Source organism: Pseudochaenichthys georgianus, chromosome 22 (genome assembly GCF_902827115.2).
Source record: "Pseudochaenichthys georgianus chromosome 22, fPseGeo1.2, whole genome shotgun sequence".
NCBI classification, from domain to species: Eukaryota; Metazoa; Chordata; class Actinopteri; order Perciformes; family Channichthyidae; genus Pseudochaenichthys; species Pseudochaenichthys georgianus.
The window spans coordinates 22890479-22916998 of record NC_047524.1 but is presented as its reverse complement, the minus strand read 5'-3'; the positions used below and the strand labels follow the sequence as shown (position 1 = coordinate 22916998).

Here is a 26520-nt window from a genome sequence, read left to right as displayed (position 1 = left end):
TCAATAAATCAGAGCATCCCTTATAATTACCATAATAATAATACATTTTATTTTTAGGTGCCTTTCATGACACCCAAGGACACCGTACAATTTAAAAATAAATAAAATAAAAGCTAAGAGGCAACAGAACAAGATAAAAACACAAACAGGAAATCATGGAGGAGACAGTCAAGTGGACACAAATGAAACATATAATGGGGAGCACTACAGTGAGTAAGCAGATTTGAACAGGTGGGTTTTTAATTGGGATTTGAATAAGGTGATTGTGTCTGACTGTCGGATGTGCGGGGGGAGGGAGTTCCAGAGTCTGGGAGCAGTGCAGCTAAAAGCCCGAGCACCCATGGTGACGAGGCGTGGGGTGGGGACGGTCAGCAGACCAGCAGAGGAGGAGCGGAGGGAGCGAGAGGGGGTGTACTCCTGAAGAAGGTCAGCCAGATAGGGGGGGGGGGGGGGGGGGGGCAGGTTATGTAGGGCTTTGTAAGTGAGCAGTAGGTTTTTGAAGTTGATACGGGATTGAACAGGGAGCCAGTGGAGTTGGATGAGGATGGGGGTGATGTGTTCGGAGGCCTTGGTGCCGGTGATGATCCGGGCTGCGGAGTTCTGTATGATTTGTAGTTTATTGATGAGCTTGGTGGGTATGCCTGAGAGGATGGCGTTACAGTAGTCGATGCGGGACGTGACAAATGCATTGACCAGGACTTCAGTGTTCGATTGAGAAAGGGATGGGCGGAGTCTGGAGATGTTGCGTATGTGGAAGAAGGCAGTCCGGGTGATGTTGTTTATGTGAGGTGCAAATGAGAGGGAGCTGTCCAGGATGACACCAAGGCTCTTGACTTGGCCAGAGAAGGGGATGGAGTAGCCATCAATGATGAGGTTGGAGGCAGGGGAGGATGAGGTTTTGGAGAGGGTGGTTTTGGTGCCAACCAGCAGGGCTTCGGTTTTGCTGCCGTTGAGTTTTAGGAGGTTCCTGCTCATCCAGCTCCTGATGTCCTGGAGGCAGTTGGTGAGAGAGGTTGGGGGGAGGGCAGTGTTGGGTTTGCTGGAAATGTAGACCTGGGTATCGTCGGCGTAACAGTGGAAATGGACATCATGATGACGGAGGATAGTGCCAAGGGGGAGCAGGTAGACAATAAACAGGAGTGGACCCAATACTGACCCCTGAGGAACACCATGCAATCAATGTCCGGGTCAAATCTTTAAAAAAACATTTTAATTCAGGAAAACATTTTAGTCTCAAAAATCAATGTAAGACTAAAAACGTGCGCACTGGCAAATGGCTTTTCCTTTTAAACCATGTGCTCATTATCTACCATACTTAACTCTGAATAATTAAGGGCACATCCCACTTAAAGTAGTGAAACTAGTGGTCTTAACAAGTTTCCAATTGGACTAGCTAGTTTCACTGGTTTGAAAGTGTTTTGTCCTTTGCGTTACAACCTTTACATCATCATGTACAGTGATCAAGAACGCAACATGACGTAAAAAAGGTGAGCAAAATGAAATCCAAGGAACATTTTGAGTTGTATGAATGTGACAGTTTATTCGCAGTACTTTCGTATAAAAAAGTAAACAATGTAGGTTTGTTCATTTAAGTATTTTACATAATTTAAGATAGAAGAAATACACCTGAGTGGATTATAAAAGATGTATTGAAGCTCACTTCATAAAACACATTTTGCTCCTCAGTTGGAGCTTCACGCTGTAGCACTGTGACACAGGGGGCAGCAGTTATACTTGGTGATCTCCTGCCCTTGAGCGCAGTGTTTACACACACTGCACATCCAGAACTGGTACTCCTGGATCGGGAGCCCCGTCACAATGCAGGTGGGTAATTTTCCATCCGCCCTGAAAGAGGAAAAGAATAGCATGAGTCAGGAAATACTGTGATGTAAGGCAAAGAGAAGTCAGTAAAAATGCTCAAGGAAGACAAACAGCTCTAGTGCATTTAGGGATTGTCCAACTTTGTTGTTTAACGGCAGATCATTGTAATGTGCAAAGGCCAAAGTGGTTGTATTTAGGCTCTTAATTATTCATAGTTATATTTTTGGCAATCCTGAATATGGTCCTTGGCTTCTTCTGTCTCAGAGACGTCTCCATTTCACTGCATGTAAGCAAATGCACTACAACCCTTTTTAACTGTAGCTTATCCAAAACAAGCTATTATGCCTCTAGTAAGCTCAATGTGGAACATGATGATGCATAGACGTGTCTTTTGAGGGAAATAGTGGTATTAAAAGGTGCTTGAAATGTAACCTGTAAGAAATGTAATCCTCAAGTATTGCTAACCCTAATGAACAGATGCTTTAAGGAGGAGGGTTAGGTTTTTAAATTAACTGAAAGATTCATCGCAACAATCGTGCGATTTTATTTTTTGAAGGACGTGCGATATTAAGTAGGCAAATGAACTCAAAGACGTCATGTTAAAATTATTTTGCTGCTTGCTACAAAAGGAAAACTCTCATGTCAGGGGTACTTGAGTGAGTGACAGCAAACCACCAATCACAATCAAATCTCCAAAGCAAACGGACCCGGTGATTAAAGGTAAAAACACTGAATAAAGTCGTTTCATGTGTTTCTCCAGGGCAGTTCGGCGATGCTAACCGAGCTAGCTCTGCTTGTTACTCTGAAAACTTAAGATCCAGACGTCCGTGACTAAAATCCTTCATCCGGTTAAATATCGTTAATAAAATACCAATTGTATAGCATTAAAGTTGAAGAAAGGATGGTTTGCGGGGAAAAAAACTGCCTTTTCTTCAATTCCTGTATGTTTTCATTACGCAATATATATCGCAGGGGAAGAAAATATCGCAATGTCAATTTTTTCCAATATCGTGCAGTCCTAATATGAATAGTGTTTCACTCTAGAGAGCAACTCATTTATACAAAGATCTCTATAATTAGAAGAAGCTATAGTCAAATGTCTTTCAAAAATAAATTAGAAAGAGGTTCAATTAAGTCTGCAAATAAAGAGAAAATAAAAAAACATTAGAAGTTAAAGTCAAATGTCTAATAAAAATTGGACAATGTAAATAAAATAATTATAAAATAGATTTAAGATATGTATATATATATATATATATATATATATAAAATAAGCTAGAGTAAGAATGTGCAATAAAAATAAAAATGAATTATAAAATACAATGAGAATATGTATATTAATTAGGGCTGTCAAACGATTAACATTTTTAATCAGATTAATCACCATTCGAACTATGTCCAAAATATGCCATTTCTTTATGTATATTGTTGTGGGAATGGAAAGATAAATGAAAGAAGGCGGATATATCCATTTAACATACAGTATCTATGTTTATTATAACATTTTTCTGTGTGTCAAAATGAAAGACAACCCACACACCTATCAATCATCAAACCGTGGGGTCTTAATTCATTACGTGTTGATTTCTATCAACGGGGGAGTACTTCAGGAAAGTCGAAAGAGGGGGGGGCGGCGGCGGCCGTTTTTATGAACCACATGTTTTTATGAACCACACAGCTTCCGGTCTTCCTCGACCCGACCGGAGAAAAATACGTGCTGCAGGCACGAAACACATTACCAGGAGAAATACATTGCTTTTAAAATCGTGCTGTACAACACGAAAAAAAGGGGAAAATCGTGTTGGTGAACACGAATCAATAGATTAGAAATCGTGTTGGTGAACACGAAATGCCATGAGACTGGGTTGATATACCGTATATATATATAAACCTGAGAAATTATAATAACAATGTGCACTAATACATAATAAACAAAGAAGAACATTATTAAAATATTCATATAAACAATAGGAAGTTTAAATTATGAATGTGCACTACTAGATATAATAAACCATAAATAATTATATTATTAGAATATTTCTGACTTGCAGCTACAGTATTTTAAATCTGACGTTATGATGCAGCCCTGCACTGTAGGAAGCTGGTCAGTCAGACGCTGCTGTGGCCTTGGCCCCTCACCCCTCGGAGGACGGGAACAGCTCCGCCCCGCTGCTGTTGTGCTTGGTGAAGATCTCCAGGGCCAGGTCCTCGTACTGCTGCCGCTGCGCGGGGCCCAGGCTCTCCAGGGACTCCAGCTTGATGAAGGCCTGCGAGCACTGTCCGAAGCTCCGGTTGGCCGTGCAGCAAATGGCTAGCAGCGAGTAGATCTGCACCGCCGGGATGATGTCCTCATACTCACGCAGGTGAAGGGCTTCCAACACAGAGGAAGAGATTCAACTTACAATCATATTACAGGTTATATCTGTTATATGTAAGCAATTCCCAAAGTTGTATAACCTTTAACAAGTGCAACATTCAAATGGCAGTTGAATGAAGTGTTGTAGAGCTGCAGAGATGGCCCGGCCTACACATTATTCTACAGACGTAACAACATGTATTTGTTAGGTGCAGATGCTCTATAATCACACTTTAATCATTTAATGTTTATTAATTCAATGCTTACAAGAATTATGATAGAAAAACCCTCCAGTATCGTAGTCATATTGGTATTGCAAAATCAGTCAAAAATAATCACAATTAGTCATTTTGTCCAAATTGTGCAGCGCTATGCCACCAGGGGTCTCTAGAATCCAAACAGTAACCAAGGAGGAAGAAGTAGTCACTGTGATCTTTGGAGTGAGCTGAAAATCCTTGGCAGGGTTCTCCTCCTCTCCAAATCAAACACAACAGTGATTCAAACTGGCAAAACCCTGACTTTATTATGATGAACCACAATGGGGGGGGGGCAGTAGCTTCGTCTGTAGGGACTTGGCTAGGGAACTTCCCCGGCTCTAATCCTGATCACACTCGAATACCAGTTCACCTCCTGGGCCCTGCCCAGGCGCCCTTGAGCAAGGCGCCTAACTGCTCCCTAGTGCCAGTCGACAGCCCTTCGCTCTGCCATCTCTCCGTTACTGCATGTTTGTGCACGTGTATATCAACTATGTGTGTATGTAAATAACACCAGAGCGAAGGGATTCATAAAAGTCTCTCTTTCTGTTTTAAAGAAATCTTGGAGGGGCTGCGAGCAGAGGTGCAACACATTTGTTGCCAATCTTTTTCTCTGATTACTTTAGAACCAGGAGTTAAGAACTGTTTTACCGATGGCGATTTATACGTATAGGGCTGCTCTTCTCCAAAACAAATGTTGAATAAAGCTGGTAAAAAGACTTCATGTTTTATACGTAAAGTGTTTATTAGACATTGTAAGGAATGCCACTTAGGTTTGCTCAGTTGGTTTCTCTGATCCATTCTCTGATACCCGATGACTACATATCTTTATCTGCATGGTCAAAATGTGCCATAGCATTGGATACAAGTTTTTTTATGACAGCTTCACTGACACAAGCTCAATGGCGATACAACACTATTACAGGTGATTACAATTTTGGAATCATTTGGGATTATATAAGTACACAATTCGAGAAAAGATACATCGTTCCACTGAAAACAAATAGTATGAGGAGAAAAAATGTATGACTTTGTGTTTATAATCAAAGCCAATCAGATTCTTACTCAAATTCTAAAAGGAGAAAATGCACTATGCAAACTAAATAATAGCTCAATGAACACGTCTTGTTATTGTGGGATTACATGATATTATTTTGGTACCTGTGGTCATGGCGTTGGGCAGGTAGCCGTCGTAGAGCTGCCTCTGAGCGAGCAGGAAGAAGTGGTAGGCCTTGGCTCCGCGCCACGCATTGTCTACGATACGATTATCTGAAGAGGAGGCATCTTCCTCAAGCAGCCCGGCAAGTGCAGTTGTTGCCTAAATACAGTTTTTTAAATCTTTCATTAGGAGAAAAATAGACAACATATCAATTTGTAGAATATATGTGTTAGTAGTGATAGATGACCTCAGACTTCTTCCCTTTGGCTTTGCTCTGCTGGGACGTCTTCACCTGCTCGTGGTAACTCTCTACGAGATGCGCTGCGAGCACGTAGAGCTTCTTCACCCGCAGGGGGCGCGTCCCTTTCTTCGCCTCCTCGTCTGCTATCTGTGAGGGGAGCAACAGTCAGATTCAGAGCTGGGAAGTAACTAAGTAGATTTACTCAAGTACTGTACTTAAGTCAACTTTTGAGATACATTTTATTCTACTTTGTACTTCTACTTCACTACAATTCAGAGGTAAATCGAGTACTTTTACTTCACTACATTTATGTTGTACATTTAGTTCCTTTACAGATTTGGATTACTGATGTGAAATCTAACCAAGTGTTAAATCAGACTTTAGTTCCACCTGGAGTAAATTCACAAGCTACCCTGCAGTCTACAAAGTACTTCAGACTAGCTGCACCTTTACTAGCTTTGAGAACACTTTAATGATCAATCATTATAAAACATATCATATATATTATTCTGAAATGGGCAAACTTGGAGAATGAGTACTTCACTTTTGGTACTTTATATTTTATATATTTATTTATATTTTGACACTCATACTTGTGTACTTTTGTGTACTTTTACTTGAGTAACCTTCTGAATGCACGACCGTTACTTGTGACAGAGTACATTCTGGTACTTTTACTTGTACTCAATTACAAGATCTGAGTACTTCTCCCACCTCTGGTCAGATGAAATCAAATTGATTAGCTAAATATACATGCAAAACACAGCTGCTGGTATCTTCTTGCCAAAAGGTCAAACGTGGCCTTAAAATACTAATCTAAAGGTGCTGATGGACGCTGAAAACACAAGGTAATTTAAGCTACATTTAGTTTAATTATTATTATTTTTATAGTAATGTAGAAACCGCATACTTAAACTAAAAGTATATATATATACATTTATTTAGTATCTATATACATATAATATTGTAGAAGTTGTGAGAAAACAGACTTCCGTCTTAAGACTAGACAACGTGTGTGTCGTTTATTTACACAGCTTAAAGTTTAACAAGAAAACTGTTGTCAACAGTTACTCTCAACATTCTATGTTTCCATGGTAACACACTGACAATGTCCAACAGTTACTATGTTAGTGTGAAGGGAAAATATCCCAGAAAAGGCACAGACAATGGTGATCTATGTAGATGTCATACAGTTTCAGGGTCTGTAAAAATACATCTTTACTTAAAAGTAGCTTCAAACACGAGCCTACCTTAAACATGAGTTTGGCTGCATCGAGAAAATAGTGGGCTTTCCGATAGAGCTCCACCACCTCTAAAGTTTTACTCTTCTCCAGAAGATGTGAAGCGTACTTGGAGAGAAGAGATTTGATCTCCTTCATGTTGTGAGTCCTGGCCAGTTCCACTGCTTCGTTCCACTGTAAGAAAATGAAACAATCATTTAAAACTAAATCCAGAAACCATTACTTTTTCCTTTTAGCTAAAGTATAGAAGTCAGTGATGTAAATGCAACACATACTAGATTCTGGCTTTCATTCAAAATCTTTTTTGGAAATAAAAATCACTCTCTGGCTTCCCTTTCTCAAACCTTCCTTACAATGGCCCTTGGTATGAAAACCCACAATATGTTTCAGGATTTCTAGGGGTTAAACCGGAACAGGAAAGTCAATGAAATAGGAAAAGTAACAGCCTATTCATTTCATTTCCCAAAACACAGCATTAACACAGCATTAGAGACGGTAAGGACTGCTACTAACGTCACCTTCTTCTTGAAAAAGGGTCAAATACATCCCAAATTAAACATAACTCAATGGTGATTGGTCCATTTTCAATATTCTGCGCTCTGCTCTTTTTTTTCTAGCATAACGTTGCTAAGGACGATGATCTGATCAAGGGACTATGTGCACTCATATCAATCCGCAGAAAGAAGACCGGTCAATTGAAACCCTATTAGTTTTCCTCTGTCAGAAAACAAAGTGGAAAACGTTTTTAATATTTATTTACCGTAGTTTATTTATTATGTGTAGAGTTGGTATGCAGTGGAAGGGACTACTTATTCTAAGCGGGAGCAATACGATAATTTCTTCAATCAATGTGAGTGTAACGACCCAGTCAATAAAACACATCATTGGGATCCCGGAGCGAGGCAGGGTCAAAACCTGAGCAGAGTGTGCAATGTCAAGTGTGAAACTTGACATTGGAAGAGCAAAGCTAGAGAGCAGCGTTCACACTTCCTGGCTAAATATCTCTGGGGGAGAGGATGGCAGAGGGAGGACAGAGGGTGCCATGGCGACTGTTGCGGTACAAAGCAAGTGTGAGGCCGCGCCGGGAATGCTCGATGTGTTCAGGCTGTCCCTTAGAAACTGCGGCGCCGCAGGATCTCTGTCCGTCTCTCACCTGGTTCAGGTGGACGCAGGTGTCCACGGCAGCTTTGGGCTGGCTGCACTTCAGGTAAGCCTTCACAGCCTGCTCACACATGCCCACAGTGGCAAACATCTGTCCGGTTTCCTGAAACACACACATGGGGATAATAAAGGAGCCATTGATGTGTGGACAATTGCAGGTAATAAAGAAGATATCAAAGAGTTATTTCGGGTCGGATTTGAATGTTTTTGGCTCACGGGTAATAGCTTGTGGTTCTCTGGCAGCAGAGTGCTCAGCTTCTCTAGGCCCTGATAGTCCTCCAGCATGTAGTAGCACTCTGCCAGCCTCTCCTGGTTACGACCTTGAAGGTAGTACTGCACCGCGTTGACCCTTGAAATAAAAAATGATTTATATTGAGGCAATGTTTCCTTTGTCCAAAAACAACACTCACATGGCTATAACAAAAACTGAAAGGGATGTAGGTTGCCTTAGTTACTATAACTGTACACCCTTGCTGTGGGGAATGCTGTTACAAACGTGACGAGGGACAGAACTGTGCACGAATGCCAACTTGTGTTTAGAAAAAGCATATATGAGGGTTCAGTATTTTGAAGTTGGAAAACGCCATTGATATATTATTAAGGAGTTTAGAGGCCTTTTGTAAAAAATCCACTCTTTTTGTTTAATCCTTAACAGCTTGGCATGGAATATTGCACTCAAATGACTGTACCTTGGTAATATACCCACCTGATCTCACTATGACTATTATCTTCAGCTGATGGTCAGAATGCATCCCTTCATCACTTAAAGTGGACTCGGGTAAGGAAGAGATAACCTCATTGGGTAAGGTAGGTACCAATGTATCAATCTGTATTGATTGAGCAACCTTTACTATCGAAAGAGCCATTTTGCCCTCTCAACACATATTTGATAACACAGCTTATAAAGTGTTATATATAGTTATACCATATAAACGTGTTTGTTTGTAAAGATATATGCCTAAGGTCTATTGCTGTTTTACCCTTAACATGATAAACGAGAAGCAGCAAATGCCGTGTGCTTGTTCTGGAAATGCCTTTCAAGATAGCATTTTATGTGGTTTGATCATTTCTCCCAATATATCAAGCAAACAGGTAAGCTAGCATTTGTCTCTATCTGCAGAAATAAAATAATAATAATAACTAATCATTTCCTATGTGTCTGTGACTTTTTTGTATTTTGAGTTATCCCTGTTTAGTTTTCCAAGTCCTATGGTCTTAAACTCAGGATTAACCACAGCCAGGAATATGCGTTAGGCCGTAGACATAGAAGAATGTGACGCAAATATAAGTCGACAAAACATTAAAGTGTTTAATGCAGCAGAATTAACCGAGTATAAATCGCAATCACAATTTTAGAATCCTGCAATTTAATGAACTTGGCAGAGTGCGATATCGATGTTTAGAATCAGTTCAAAGAAGCTTGAGAAAAGATGAATTGGGATAAATGATGTAAATGTCAACATTTATCAAAATGCAGCCCTTAAGAATATGAAATCATACCTATGACATGTGTATTCACTGCTTCTGTGCTAAATCCACTAATACATTAAACGACACGAAAAACAAAGGGAAAACGTCATTTAAATACCACTTCTGTCTGTCAGCAAAGTAGTCCCCGATAGCATTGTACGCCTGCTCCAACAGAGCGTCGTCACAGTCCCCGGAGCCCGATTTGAGCAGCTGGAGCACCCGGAACCAGTCCCCCAGCTTCATCCTCAGGCTGATCGCAAGGTCCCTACGGACAGGAAACACCACCGATCAAACATAAAGCTCCGGTGAAACAGGTTTTGTGGCATTTTATAAGAAAACGCAAAAAATAACTAAATGAATAAGTGCCATGGGTGGTTCCACGGGTACATTTAAAAAGGACATGGCAACTATTTCTAACATAAATGAAAACTCAACGACTGTGTATTCTTTTAAAGGTCCCATGTCATGGCCATTTCCACTGATCATAATTCCATTGTTGAGGTCTACTAGAATAGATGTATACTGTGCAATTTTCCAAACTCACATTGGTTTCGCATACAGCATCTCTGTAAAGTATGTGTATTCACTCTCTCCACTAAACGGCTCGCTGCAGCTCTTGCCCCCCCCCCCCTCCCTGTGAGCCCAGTGTGCTCCGATTGGTCGGGACCAGTCGGGACGTTGTGAATCGCGCTGAGCTCCGTGGAGGTGTGATTTCCTTGTTTAGCGATACACAGCCAAACTCACCCTGAGCACACACAAAGTCACAGCCGAAGTAAAAACAATAAGTGTGGCTTGATATTGAGTAAGAAAAAGGTTGATAAACGCTGTGAGAATGGGTCTGCAGAGAGAATTTCGCCGCGATCCCAACTGTCTGTTATCAGCCTGCAGCCAGGGAGGAGAAATCAGCTGAGCTGCATGCACGGAGTGTGTGAGGAAGTCCGTGGATTGGTCAATTTGGACCAATCAGCGGGGGCTTAACGTAACGGCTCCACGGATTGGTCCATTTCGTTCCGGGTACGGATGACATCATGCGTACCCAGAAGAATCAAATGACAATGACGTATCTCCAACGAGGCGTTTTGGGGAGATATTTTCTGTGTTTTATTCGCTACAGGGTGTACTTTGAGGGTGTTGACTCTGCACACCGTTTACATGCATAAAAACCTTCATAACACACAGGGGGACGGGTAATAACCGGAAAAGCATGACATGGGACCTTTAAAATCAAATGAGGATATAGAGCCGTTACAGACAGCTAGCCTGTGACTAACACGTATCTCTACATTTTTACGTGCATTTAGTTCATGTCAAGATGTATTTTGGAAAGTACGTTTGAAAAGACAGTTATTGTTTGTTATAATTAGTTTGTCTGTACTGTTATTTATTCATTTAATTATTATTAATTTCGGTTTTATGTGGTGTTTTACTCTTCATTTCATTGTTTCATTGTTCCTTTTATTTTTTCAGGGAAAAGGAGTGTAAAAAATGGACATCAAGCACACTTCTGTATTTTGTATGATGCAATGAACGGCTTGCAAAGCTGCTATGTTGCCAATAAAGAGGGAAAATACAAAAGAAAAAGGTACCTGCGATCCATATCCAGATACATGCGCTCGGCTTCCTCGAACCTGCTGAAGTAGGCGGCCACCTCGGCCTGTTTCATGGGCTCGCTCTGCAGGTTGCCCAGCCGTTTGACGAACTCGATGCCCTGGAAGTCTTTGCAGCGCACAAAGGCCTGCTCAGCCGTCTTCAGATCCAGCTTCTGGAGGGCCGCCTCCGCCAGAAGACGCCTGGAAGGTTCATCACAGGGGGGGTGGAGAGGTTCATCGGAAATCTAAATCTATGTGTTTGTCTGTAATCAATGAAAGTGTATCAATAGGATTCTATGGTTATAACTCAATGAGAGGAGTACTCCTTAAAGGGATAGTTCAGGTGGGGTTGTATGAGGTGTGGATCCATAGCTAGTATATACAGGACAGGCCCCCAGCTGGGTGTAACAGACAGGAGTTTAGGAACAGAAGATAAGGAATGAACTGATTTGCACATAAAACAATATCAGCTCATGCTAATGCCGTTAACACTCTCCTGCTAAGACACCAGCCATTGACAAATAGTACTTTTACCTTGCAGAACATAGAGCTGGCCAATCACTGTCTCTATTGGTTCATTTATTGTGTGACTTTGGTGAATTTGAACTAACTAAAGTTACACAATTACTCCAATAAATGAACCAATCTAAGCAGCGGTCGACCAGCACCGCTGTGATTTTATAGGTTCAAATACAAGTGGACTCTGGTGCATTAGACAAGGGCAGTTTAAAGGGCCGTCTCAAAACAAGAGGCCAAGCTTTTCCTAATGCAGCGTGCACTGACGCTGTATATTGAGGTGGATCAAACCAGTTTTGCTGCACCCCCTGTCCCGAAGCAGTTCACTGTCTAGCCTCAGTGCTGGTGATCCTGTCTGTTTCTCCAAACCGTTGGGCGTACCATGTATGGACAAGTACCTCATATAACCCGACTTCCAAACATTTGAACTATACGTTTAAGTCACAGACTGGAAATGACTCAACCAACTCCCATTTTATTTGATGTGGCTGAGTTTGAGGGAAGATGCAAGAATTGACACAGTAGCCAGAGAAAACACATGAGCTCCAGAGTCACACAGCTGCTTAAAAAGACGTACCATACATCTCCTATACTCTGCATTAACCCTCCCACAGCAGCACAGATTCTATGACCTGACAACAAAGTTCAAATGTCTTTTGTGCAGACAATTGAGGAATAGATTTTAAGAGTCAAGGTTGTTACTTCTTATCACTTTTTCCATGTTTAGATTCAAATTACATTTAAAGGACCCCAGGTTTCTGCATGGCAACGCACACCCCTACACGCATCAGGAGTGTCCATTAAAACTACCCTATCCTATATCCTGCCGTTTTTATGGGAGACATCAGATAATCAAAACTCATCCATTTTGTGCGCAAACTTATTTTGTTATTTTTTAAATTCAGAATGTGTTTATAACTAAACCTTTTAATCTACTTATATTATTATATTTGTCCTCACCTAACCCTTCCACACTTTGCAGTGCTGCTCATACATGAACTGAAATGTCCCGTATGCTTCGAGACAGACCACTTTCCTGTTAAGTTTGCATGATTGAAAAGGGATGAAAGAATTATGAAATTCAATTCAGTTCATTTACCAGACTCTCGGGTGAGGATTGTCTTCAATGAACTGCGAGGCATCTTCTATCCCGACCTTCTCTATCAAGGCACGACTGTCCCTCAGGGAGCGGATTTCAAAGTTGATGAGGTTGTCTTTGTTTGGTCTCTCTGGATCCTGTGGAAGAAAATCCCAGAACAAAGCAATTTAATAAAAATCAGTAAGGAAAACTATTTAAAAAAAACACCTTCTTTATGAGGCAAAAAAGAGAAGAAACATACAATGAGAAAACATATCTTGAAATTTGATTATATTCACCTTCATAATTTCATCCAGCAGGACCGATTTGATCTCCAGGTCTTCAAAGTTGCAGATGTATCCAGACGTTTGGATGGGTTCCTGTTTTGAGTTAGAAATAAAATACATGAAGGTAAAAGTTGCTAAATCTTTATTTATATAGCACAAGGCAAGGCAATTCAAAGTGCTTTACAAAAAATAAACATTAAAAGAAAAAATACATGGATAAAAGTTACAGTGCAGTCTAAGATGTGAATAGTTCAATTAAAAGCAGCGACAAAAATAAAGGTCTTTAGTCTGGATTTAAAAGTAGTCAGAGTTGCAGCGGACCTGCAGGTTTCTGGGAGTTTGTTCCAGATATTTGGAGCATAATAACTGAACGCTGCTTTACCATGTTTAGTTCTGACTCTGGGGACAGAAAGCTGACCAGTCCCTGAAGACCTGAGAGATCTGGATGGTTCATAGTTTAGCAGGAGGTCAGTAATGTATTTTGGGCCTAAACCATTCAGTGCTTTATAAACCAGCAGCAGTATTTTGAAATGTATTCTTTGACACACAGGAAGCCAGTGTAAAGACTTCAGAACAGGAGTGATCCACTTTCTTAGTGTTAGTGAGGACTCGAGCAGCGGCGTTCTGAATCAGCTGCAGCTTCCTAATAGATTGTTTAGTGAGACCTGTGAAGACACCATTGCAGTAGTCCAGTCTACTGAAGATAAAGGCATGGACTAGTTTTTCCAAATCCTGCTGTGACATTAGTCTTTTAATCCTAGATATGTTCTTTAGGTGATGGTAGGCTGATTTAGTAACTGTTTTAATGTGACTGTTGAAACTCAGGTCAGAGTCCATGACTACACCTAGATTTCTGGCTTTATCTGTTGTTTTGAACATTGCAGACTCAAGCTCAGCACTAACTTTTATACGTTCTGCCTTGGCTCCAAAAACCATCACCTCAGTTTTATCTTTGTTTAATTGGAGAAAGTTCTGACACATCCAGTCATTGATTTGTTCAATGCACTTACTCACTGTTTGAATTGGAGCATAGTCTCCTGGTGAAGTTGTTACGTAAATCACTTAAAGAGGCTCTATTATGCTTGTGGGGGTTCTCCCTCTCCTGTAGTGTGTTATATAGGATGTTGCATGTAAATGGTCTGCAAAGGAGAAAATCCCTGTGTTTACATCCATAACATAGTGACATCACTATGTAACACTCGTGCTTCTATGGCTAGCGCTCCAACACATTGTACGTGATAGGCTAAGAGACAGGACATGTCTAAACGGTTGACCAATCACAACAGAGCCAGCTAACCAATCAGAGCAGACTCGGCTCTGGTTTCAGACAGAGGGTGAAAAGAGGTGCTGCAGCACAGGCAGTATGAGAAAAACAAAGAGCTTTTTGAACATTAAAGCATGAAACATGTCACAGTAGAGGCACAAAGTACAAATAAGATAAGGCCCCTTTAAGTAACAATAAGGCCATGCAGCTGACCATCACACAAACATCTTAGCACTCACCTCTGGGTCTAGATTTCTGAAGACGTACATCCTGGTCTTCTCCATCATGGCAAACAGGTCAGGGTTATCCTTCGCCCACTTCATGTCCCAAACATCCTTCCGCTCAAACTTGGACGGGTCTCCTGCGGACGCCTGGTTCCCCGTGCCGTCGTCCCCAGAGGCCCGAACGTCCAGGTCCAACAGAGTCAGAACGCCTGCAATGTCGATTATGGCCAGACGACTGGAGAAAATAATGATTACAACTTTATAAAACAGCTTTCAGATTCGAGTGTGCCGAGCTGGTTAATAATAGATATGAAGAGCAACAAGTTGAATCTGCGTAAAAACGTCCAAGGCTTGCCTGGAGTTGCAGTTCAAAGACAGGTAGTAGGCTCTGTTGTTCAGAGTGTATTTGTGGAGCAGAACAACATTTGGGAGGCTGTATCTGTGGATGGTGCCAGACTCACGGCCCTGTAAACGTACACATTTTCATTTATTTTCATTGAATGATAAAAAATGTGTATAATCAAAACAGATATGTACATACCACAATCAGAGTCTTATCTGTTGCTGTAATAGAACAAATGGGATCACGAGTTGCCTGAAACAAAACAGAAAAACGTTTGTTTTTTTTAAACGCAAAATGTATTTTATCCCAAAATGTAACATTTCCAATGTACAGAAGAGGATTAGTGCCACATGTAATCTTCCTTACTGTGAAAGCTTTTGCAAAGTCTGCACTGCCCTCATTGGCTCCTGAAGGATTGCTGTCAATGTGGTAAACCCTGGAGAAGACAGAGAGTGGGAACAAATGAGGATGACGAGTCAGACAGACAGACACACTGTTGCCCTGTGCACCGAGGTGAACTGCTGTCCAGGTGCTAGCATAGCTCTGGCAGAACACCATGTCCCACCCAGGCCGCCTGGAACCTCAGAGGCATTTGATTCAGATGAATGAATGCTTTACATTCATCTGAATCAAAGGTCACAACCCTACACGAGCCAGTAAACCCAAGGTGTCATCCACTGATTCACAGACCTTGTGGTTATCTTGCCTCCCTGTAACTTTCCACAATCTGCATTTTGAGTACTGTATGTTATAATGTTGGTACGAGCGTCCAGATAAACTAGTATCGGGGGCCATTACTTATTGAGTGATGCTGTTGTGCCATTGTTTCTTCTCACACAGTCTACTGAAAGATGTCTAGCCTGTTATGTGGAGCAAACCCTTTGCCAGACATGTGAAATGGTTACATTTCAATAACTGGTCATCATCTGGTCATATGATCATTTAGGAAGCACTGGCAGTGATCTTATTTATGTTGATGCGAAGACTAGATACTGAAAAATGAATCTCATTAACAATAACATTTCAAAAAAAATTACCAATAAATATTTGAAGTGATTTTCAAGTTACATTTGGGAATGGACTTTGGTGTGGTGGTTCAATGATTGCATAATTGTGTTATTTATTTAAAAAAGAACCTTGTGAACCGATTCTGCACTTAGTTGAATTGTGATAATATCACCACACACACACACACACACACACACACACACACACACACACACACACACACACACACACACACACACACACACACACACACACACACACACACACACACACACACACACACACACACACACACACACACACACACACACACACACACACACACACACACACACACACACACACACACACACACACACACACACACACACACACACACTTAAACTTGAGCCCCCTTTTTCAAGCCTCAAGGATCCTTCTTAGGATATTCTGCCACCAACACCATCACTTCATTTTATATATTTTTTATTTTTTAATACATCAGATATTTGAATGAGGCCAAGCCAGTGGAAGACCAAACCACTCAGCACTTTTATTAAGACTGCCACTGTGGATGGTGAGTGTTGTTGGTGAGTATTCTGAATCTGAAATATGATCAGATACTAATATTATTCATTTGAAACGTTGTTGAATCAATAAATAAAAACAGCTTGGATACAGGCTTCTTTCAATTATGAAGTATAAATGTTGATTAATTGTATTAGTCTAAAGCACTTAAAGTGTGCTCTGTAAAACTATTTTATCAGGAGAAATCTAGTTTTACACAGGAAATAGATAACGGTAGATGCTCAGTATTAAATTACTTGGATTGGGATCGGGGTCAAATAAACTTGATGGTGAAACTTAGACATGGGCGATCTATTTTGTGCCTATCCACTTCCTAGTTTTATTAAATAATCATCTTATTACATCAGGCTTAGACTGAGCTCCGTTGAATAGTACATGTCAGGAAACAGCTCACCTCTCTCTCCCCTCCTTCTTGGTTCTGGTCACCTGGTTGATCTCCAGCGCGGTCAGTTTCTTTGCCACTCTGTACTGCCACAGGTAGAACGCCTCTTTGGATGCAGCGATCACATGAGTCTTGGTCATAGTGACGAATAGTGGATCTGACCGAGGAGACAGGAGACAGGAGACAGGAGACACATATAGTTAGAACAATATATGTAGGAATCAATTAACAGGATTTTTTGTTTTTGTCAAACCATTTGGTTTCATTGTATATAAATAATTAGCAATTAGGTATTCACATTTTATTTCAGATTCAATAATACTTTATTGACAACCATGGGAAAAGTTGGGTTATATTATGGTTGATCGCATTCTGGGATGAAAATATAAATATTTATATAAAGAAAAAAACTAAGAAAAGAATATTAGAAATATAGACATAAGTATATGTAAAATGGTTTACATAATACTACAATATATTAGAAGAATAAATGTGGAAATAATAGAAATAAGCATATTTTAAAAACAATAATTATACATCAAAAGAATACATAAATAATAATAAAAAGAAAATCATAATATTAATAATAACTTGCCAGGTTAAAAAATAAAATGAATTCTCTTGCAGTTACTTGTACCAAACCGCTTTAAAATAAATCAATGTAAATCTGTATTTTCTGTAACTTTTTAAAGAGGAACAACTCTGCATATTTTCTGTGTGGATAAAGCCTGCAGATTCCCTTTGACTATCCATCATGAGGGCAAATGAGGAGAAATCTCCAGAAGACAGACACTTGAAGTCACTCACTCAGACCCACTGAGCCGTTCAAATCTGCAGACTCTGAACGCTCTTGGCCGTCGCTTCTCAACAAACATTCGGCCTCGTAAAGCAGAGACAGAATGCTAAATATTTTGAAGCCGTGAAGATGCTAACTGTCTGTTTGCTATAGGATACTGGCCCATGAAAAACGTATCTGTGGGCGGCAGGTGGAAGAACGCCAAGCACCTTCTTTCTATACGCTGGGTGTGATGTCTCACATTGAAGCAATACACCAGCCTTATGGTAAATAAGGACTTTGATCAACCCTCTGTCGTCCCATCAGAAGATGAGTACGAGTCCCTTCTGTCAGGACACTGCATGCACGCCTATATAGCTCCTGACTAAGATGGACAAATATAACAAAAAACTCACATTTTTATGATGTTGAAAATAATTAAGAGACCACGGCAAAAAATGATCTTAGTCTCGAGCTGTTGATATCAATATGTCACTTTCTATAATCTCTAGATACTTTAATCTGTTTATAGCACTGTATAATTATAGAGTTTTGTACTCATAAGTATTCATTATGCTTTCTCTTAGTTTCGTTTATTTATTTACATTTTTAAATGTTCTTTTTAAATATATTTCATTATAAGGTATCATTTGACTAAAAACAAACAATGCAGATTAAGAGGAGCTTGTTTACACATACAAATTAATTGTTCTAGTAATTATAATGAAGTATGGAAATATAATATAATGCAAGACAACTATGGTCATTGGAAACAAAGAGCCAATGAGTGAACAGCAGTTATAATGTATTAGATACTTTACCTTACAAGACATTATAAATATGCTTTTTAAATGTTATTATTATTGTTATGAAGCATTAACATAACAGGCAGACATTAGATAGGAACTCACCAATGTCGATGTATTTGGAGTCCAGTGGAGTCCCAATGGAGTTGCACAGAATCAGGACGTACTGAAAGACAAAGTATTTTGATGTTATTCTACATAATTCTTTACCAAAACAAATACTACTTCTTTGAGTGTGTTCTATTTGTACATTACCCTGGCATGACTCCCAGACTCTAACTCAGCATCCTCCTGTGTGGCAGCGAATCAGAAAACAGGAAGCAAGACAATGGATAGGCTCTGAGTAATACAGCATGCTACGAGTGTATTTACCAACCTGAAATGTTTTATGGCTCATTAAAAGTAATTTATTTGACATTTTTTTACTTTACCTGAGGCTGGGTGTCATCCGCTTTGCTGGCCAGGATGCAGAAGTCCCCGGAAGTTGTGATGGACATCAAGCTCTTGACATATTTGACAAACTTCTCATTGTTTTTGGTGTCCCAGAACACCACACAGTACTCCTGCCGCTCTGGCTTTGTGTAGGCGTACACCACTGTGCTGCAACAGTAGCCCCACTGTACGAGACATACAGGTGAAGAAGTGAGAAATAGGAAAGAGATATGATCAAACACGAGAAATGTTCCTTCAAACAACCCTGTCATTAGCAGTAGTCATTTCCCCCATGTATTTGCTTTTCAGGAAGTGAAGTAATAACCTGTACTTCTTATTCAAAATGTGGAAGCATGGCGTTATACTATCAACGCCAAACCGTAGCTTTAACAGACACAGACGATAGAGAATAATCATAATGCTTTATAGGCCAACTGATTACATATTAACACTCTACTATGACACATTTCACCCCATTTATAAAAAAAAAAAGAATACACCGCATGGTCCTTTTCAATGAGAATAGAAAAAGCTTTGTGACAGGGTGTTGTTGTTGCAGTAATGTTTTATTGGACATACACTCTCCATGTAAAAGAGAAAATCAATGGTCAATGTATGTCTAATAAAGGAGCTGTTTGGCCACAGAAAGGCTCAGCTTGTTATTATATGTGTCAGACAATAATACCCTACCCTACAGAGGAATACAAGGTGACGTAAACTTTCGCTTGATCCAATCTGTTTGTCATGTAACTTGTTTGCCAGAAGATAGTCAAAGTCTTTGAGACTTCTTGAAGACGTACTAACAGACAGTATTAAGCAAAAGGCAAAGAAAAACATTTTGTTTCGCTGTATGTTCCTTTCAATAATGTTTTCCGACATTTAGAATCTGAGCCTGTAATTTACTGAATTTATATATGAATACTTCATTGATTTGTGCATGTGTCACTTCCTTATTGTCACTGTCTGTATTTGTGAATGTCACTTTTTGTGGAAAATAGTGACATTCAAAATGGACGTATATTGAAGTTGGAGAATGTCCCAAACAATGACATTAGTCGATTAGACACCAACATATTGAAAACAAGGTCACCTTATCTGACTTGATAAATGCTGTGCAAATGGCCAGAGTAGGTATTTCATTATAAGTTCTCGTGGTCTATGACGTGGTTTTTCACCATAATATAATAAGTTTAGAAAAAATGAATAAAAAGCAAGCGGAAAGTGTTGCCATGTACCTTGTAGTCTGGTCTAATGTTGGCAAAGTAGATGTGGGAGTCCACAGCCAGGCCGATCCGCAGCCCTCCTCCCTCCCAGCCAACTCCCGTCATCTGCTTCCCCGGCACTTTGAGGGTTCTCAGATGCTGTTCAAAAAAGAAAAGTGCAAAATCTCAACAAAAAAACCCCGCATTTTTTACATCTTCCAGTCTTGGGGTTAAGGTAAGGACTTACAATATGAATGAACGAAGACCTGTCTCTAGTATTTGGAATTGGGAACACTGTATGTAAATGACATTGCATTGTATTTGTACTGCATATGTCATGTATTAAACTCTGTAAGGTGTCAGTAAGGGAACAGGTGATCACCCTCACCTCTCCAAACGGGGTGTAGAACTGCACAACATTGAACTCTTTGTCCTGATTTGCGGCTCTGAGAGAACCCGCCACTGCCAGCACACTGCCACAATGATTCCACTGGATACTGACCACATTCATCAAGGTGTCAATACACACGGGGTCTGAGGAGAAGAGACTCATCACCATTGGTAAACATTTCATTCAAGTGTAAGCTGGAGAATATACTGCAGTCTTTGAGGGTTTTTGTCTCCCTTACTTTCATCGTTCTCGTAGCGCATGATCTGGCATCTCCCATTGTCAAAACAGATGGCGAGACAGGGACAGTCGGGTTCAACGTAACCCCTGGTGCCTGAATACCAGTGGATACCTGCTATACTGATCGCTCCGGTCGCATTGCTGAGGCAGCTGATGGTCATTTTCACCTGAATCATAATGTCAAATTATTATTTTGTATTCATTTTATGCAGATACACAAAGCACATATAGTTAGAAGCAAGCAATGGAGTTTAGGGTGTGCTATGCAGATCAAGTCTTTTTGATATAACTAGGAGTCCCTTAGACAAAGTCCTACACTAAGGGGCTTTAAACAACATTTTATGGAACTTTATTAGGATCATTTCCTGTAATATAAACTTTGAAGCACAATATGTAATGTTCTGCCACTATTGGTTTCTCAATAAAAACAATAACAAAGGCAAAGTTTGGTGGTGGATCACCAGCTGGATCAGAGGAGTTTTTGTTGTAGTTTCACTCGGTAAGGATTCCCTCAATTATTTATAAGAGATCTTCGCCTTCCCGAAACAAATGACTCAATTCATTAAAACCCAGAAAAAAGCAGTCTCACGTTAAATATCTGTGTTTTTCCAATTTAGTTTGGCGGATATAGGATGATAGCTACAAGCTAACTGCTAACATTTGCTCAGCGTTTTCTCTGTTAACTTGGGCATTCTATGACAAGAGTCTTTCATCCAGTTGAAATATATAGCTAAGATCAACGTTATCTGAAAAAAGTGGCATAAAACTGGATAAAATGTTAGTTGATGACATCTTCTGGCACACAACGCCGAAGAAAATACATTTAAAGAAATGCTACCATGACTATAATTAAGGATATTTCTAGGTTTTAAAATTGTAAGAAGCATTTAGGATAATGCAAGGACACAACAAAAATTAGCCCTCTGATACTGTATGCTAGTAGACTCTTCCTAAACATGCAGATATGTTCCTGGATTTATGGTCAGAGAATTAGCATCCTATGAGTCAGGAAGCCAGGTACTTCTACATGGGTTAATGCTAAAATGTCTTATTTACTTAAGCTCATGCACTCACTATGAAGTTTCCTTGATTGTCATAGATCTGCACTTCCCCGTTGGCCATGCCGAACAGGAGGATCTTGCTGTCTGGGGACCATGCCACATGAGCAAGCTGATTTCCCTTTAGCTCCTTTCCCCAAATCCGGTTTCCTACAACAACAAAAAGCATTTATCCTAATGCACTTAATTGCACTCATTCTAGGGCTGAACGATATATCGTGTCATGGCGATAACCGCGATATGCGCATGCGCGATATATATATTTTTTTGGACGTTCGATATTAAGTAGGTAAATTAACTCAAACACGTCATGTTACAATTATTTTGCTGCTTGCTAGAAAAGGAAAACGTGCGCAGCTCTCATGTCAGGGGTACATAAGTGAGTGACATGCAGGCTCTGCATGCACAGCAAATCACCAATCACGATCAGATCACAGCAGGCCCCGCACCGCTAGTTTGCAGACCATCAAAACACCGGTAAAAAATGAGCGAGGCACAGGAGGACAATACCGGCGAGAATGAAGATTTACTTCCTAAAAGAAAAGCAACATCTGCCATCTGGAACTATTTTGGATACAAAAAGGTTCTTCTCTTCTTCATTCACAGATGAACCCCCTTATTTGAGGGTAAGCAACATGCATTATCATGACATGTTAGATCATGACTTAAGGTATGATGAGTCAACCAGTTAAGATCCAGACGTCCGTGACTAAAATCCTTCATCCGGTTAAATGTAGTAAAAAAAAATGCAATATATATCGCAGGGGAAAAAATATCCCAATGTCAGTTTTTTTCAATATCGTGCAGCCCTAACTCATTCCCTCAGTATGTGAACAAAGCAAACCTTGTCATGGGCGCCTAATGGATTTGAGGCTAAATCTGTTTGGAAAATGTTCATGATTGATGACTGTTTGTTCGATTTTTAGCTAAACATCTGTTTTTACCATCTACTGATCCAACAATGACCGCTCCATCTTCATACACGATGCAGATCTTCTGACCGTCAGCGTTCCAGCTCATGCTCCTCACCACCGACTTGTTCCGGTTGTTGATCATCTCCTCATACCACGCACCTTTGGGAAAGGCCAAGATGGACCTCTTTAAAAGCCACATTTATTACATGACAACATGCACTTTTATCTTATTGTAGTAATCACCTTTGTAGAGCATCCATACAATAATGAGCCCATTCTGGTCACTGGTTGTCAGCTTTTCATACTGTTCGTTCCACGTGACCACTTGTACTGCGCCTGCACACAAAAAAGAGAAAATTCTGAGAAAGAAATTGGAACGATGACATTTTTCTCATGACTACAAATAAATTAACTTTTGCTATGATCACAAAAAAAATGCACATGAGGCCCTAATCCTCTTCCGTAGCCTTGCACCTCCTAACAATGGTTGTTATTTTATAATGCGATAATTTGTATGTTTGGCGACAACTGAATATCACTTACCACTGTGTCCGTCTAGAGTCTGGTTCATGGACAGATTAGAGGGTGCAGCAAGACCTTTAAGTTTGGCATCATCTGTTCAGGAAGCAGAAAGAGAGATCAGAAAAATAATTATTCTCAGTGAAGGAGTTGTTGAAAATAACTGTTTAAAAACCAGAACTACAGCATTGGATAAGTAGTCTGTAGCTAAATTCCAGCAAAGAGTTTAAATACTTTTTTCTCTTTATTGTAAGTGGCTTTGAACAACATAATCTGACTCACAGACGGAGTGGACAAGGTGGCACCCATTTTACCACCAGAACAGTGGATTACATTTTCAAAAGATGTATTACAAGCTGTTCAAATCTCAATCACATGAGTATAATGATTGCCTTAACTCTGAGAACGTTCACACAAACTTTTATTTGATCCTTTTGTCAAACTCAAGGCCCGTGGGCCATATGCGGCCCGCGACTTCATTTGATGTGGCCCGCTAGAGCTTGCAAACAATATAACATGTTTATTATACAATTGAATGCCGTTAACTACATGTCCCACAATGCATCTCATTTTGTGAGGCACTGAAGAGACTTGCAATTATTTGCCCTAGACTTCTGCTTTCAGACTTAGTTAATTATGAAGTTATTACCGTATCAGATAATAATCCAATGCAGAGGCAATAATGTAATATAATACATTATTTTATATATATTAAATATTTACATATAGTCTTAAAGTTTTGCACTGGCTTTTAATACTAGTTGAACATACAATTGTGATATGTGTATGTGTTTTATATGTTTCTAGTTATTGTGCTTTTTATCTTGTTTTTAATTATTGTTTTATTATTTACTCCTATTGTGTTATTTGATATGTGTTCCCTGTACAGCACTTTAGTCAACCGAGGTGGTTTTAAATGTGCTATATAAATAAATAAAGATTGAGATTGAAAGTTACAACCGGCCCTTTGAGTGCAACCATAATGCTGATGTGGCCCGCGATGAAATTGAGTTTGACACCCCTGTCCTAGACCAATAAATTGCAACAAATAAACAAATGAAACATCTTGAATCTTGGCCTTGGGCTAGAATATATCTATCTATTTATTAATATTATGCTCATTACTATAAATACAACATCAAGTCTTACCAACCATTGAAAATAGAAAAGGGATTTTATCTAGTGACATAATTGGCAGTAACCAAAGTCAATTTAGCTAGATTTTATTTATCTTTTTAATCCAGCACATCCTATAAACTGTAAAGCATTTCACATGTCAATTGTTTATAGAAGCCTGTGTGTTTGTTATTTTTGTACATTTCCTTTAGGATTAAAATTGTACTTTCGATGCAAAAAAACTGTTTATTTGCTAATGTATTAGCCCAGTTAAGGTATGGAAATGAAGGATGCAATTTACTATCAAGTGTTTAATTTATTTATTAATCTGCTTATTTTTTCTTGATTAATTGTTGGGCCTATAAAATGCTTAAAAATAGTGAAAATTGTCCATACCAGTCCAAAGTGTTTTGAATGTATTGTTTTGTTAGTCCAAAAACCAAAGATATTCACAGAAGAATGCAGGACAATAACATAATAAGAGACTAAAAGCAACATTCTCTGCCATTTTCGCCTAAAAAATGAATTTAACGTTCGAAAATATACATAGTTAAGTGTTATAACAATTAGCAGGACTGTTAGCTAGCGTAATTTACCTGTCTGACTCTCAAGCTTAAGCACCCTGAGGAGACCATCGTCTCCTCCACAGGCAATGAAGCCTTGATCTTTGTTCCAGGAGACACATTTCAGATGAATATTGTTGGGGATAGCAATCTAAAAACACGGAAAAAGCCACGCTGTTAACCAAAGCCTTTGTATTAATTGATGCACTAATAGTTGTAAAGTACAATAGTCTGCAGAGCACAGGAGGCTTGGAGAGACTCACCTTCTTGCTGAGGTAGATAAACATGGCAGGTTGATAACAGACCTCTGCTAATTGCTCACGGCGTAGTTATATTAGAACACTAACAATGCCTGACTGCTAAAGTTAGTTAACTTATTTTAACCTAGCTATGCTACATCATGAGGCCTCGATGTAGTCGATGTAACGTTAGCATATACCGTTAGCTTTGCTAGTTATCTCCTGTCAAACGCGACAGAGTTAGCATACCTACTACCAAAGACGGCTAACGTTAAATGTAGCCTCACAACCTTAAAGACCGACTACTTCTGTAGTTTATAACGAACGCATATTCATTAAATAAACGATTCAAATTCAAAGTCTCATTGCTTGTGTGGAGGACTACAGCTTCCCTCGGTCTCCCGTGGTAACCGTAAACCGGAAGAAGGTTGTCCTAGTAGTTTTTTTTTTTTTTTTTTTTTCTGGTAATTGTAGTTTTTTCCTGAATAACAAGCCGTTTCTTTGACTCTATTACTAAAATAAGCTGTTCATTTATTGTTTCTTCGGGAACTATATGTTTAGTTTTTGAAGAAAAGCCAACAGTACTTTATTTGGCCTGGATGTATTGTAATTACTTAGACATAGCCTACTGTGGGCTAAAACTGTGGCCTAGTAGGTCTTGACTTGACCACCATACATAACTTAAATAAATTAGCAAATGAAAACGTTAAAAAGTAATTTTCATACAACGGTGCATGTTATTATATTGACTAATTGTTTTAAAATTGTAATACATATTTCATAGTCACTCCCAAGAAAGCTTGATTTTTTCAAGCTTGGTTACATAAAAACACAATACAACAGAGTTACGGGGTCCATTATTTCAGAATATTTAATTTCCATGTGCAGGCACTTATACAGACATGTTGTCACAAAAACACCATCAAATACCTAACTGTCAATGTACACAAAGTGGCTTGCTACACAAATAATCTCTTGAATTTGTTTCACATGTTTTTATGATGAAGAAAATGAGCAGTGAAGTAATCTTTTAGTTGGATGTGAAATGAAGCTTGACTTAAATCTCCAGGACAGCTCACTGCCAACTTGTCAAGGGTGCAAAGTTTTGAAGCAGCCAGAAAACCTTTGAACTCTATGAACAGTGTTCCGTCTCCCCATTAAACAATGAATCCTGTCTGTTACAAACAAAACACTAATAACCAATTAACACCGCACAATAGTTGCAACATTTCAGGTTCTACGAAAAGTATTTTAGTAATTTAATGTGATCTAACAATGCCACGGATAAGGATGTATTCTTTGCATAA

General features: G+C 39.5%; 1 protein-coding gene across 1 annotated transcript; it reads right to left on the bottom strand.

Annotated features, from left to right (window-relative positions):
* Positions 1-1252: 1252 nt before the first annotated feature.
* wdr35 (WD repeat domain 35) lies at positions 1253-25610 on the bottom strand. The gene is made up of 28 exons (XM_034112036.2): positions 25238-25610; positions 25008-25125; positions 23320-23391; positions 23020-23112; positions 22807-22935; positions 21879-22012; positions 20806-20971; positions 20565-20710; positions 20210-20335; positions 18974-19159; positions 18798-18833; positions 18648-18708; positions 16974-17118; positions 15371-15440; positions 15203-15256; positions 15017-15126; positions 14677-14896; positions 13186-13266; positions 12908-13044; positions 11290-11493; positions 9822-9968; positions 8450-8582; positions 8226-8336; positions 7082-7246; positions 5838-5978; positions 5593-5749; positions 3961-4192; positions 1253-1845 (listed from the first exon to the last, which is right to left on the bottom strand). Exons 1-28 carry the CDS (start codon positions 25259-25261, stop codon positions 1695-1697), a joined length of 3549 nt encoding a protein of 1182 aa, XP_033967927.1. The 5' UTR covers positions 25262-25610; the 3' UTR covers positions 1253-1694.
* Between the last annotated feature and the right edge of the window lie 910 nt (positions 25611-26520).

What these genes read in the sequence shown, in the direction of transcription:
- wdr35 (XM_034112036.2), bottom strand. Translation starts at nt 25,261, where the DNA reads ATGTTTATCTACCTCAGCAAGAAG. An exon ending in CCAAAGGGAAGAAGTCTGAG is followed by an intron (nt 5,750 to 5,837) that starts GTCATCTATCAC and finishes AACTGTATTTAG; the next exon opens with GCAACAACTGCACTTGCCGG. An exon ending in GCCCAACGCCATGACCACAG is followed by an intron (nt 4,193 to 5,592) that starts GTACCAAAATAA and finishes CTGTGTTGGAAG; the next exon opens with CCCTTCACCTGCGTGAGTAT.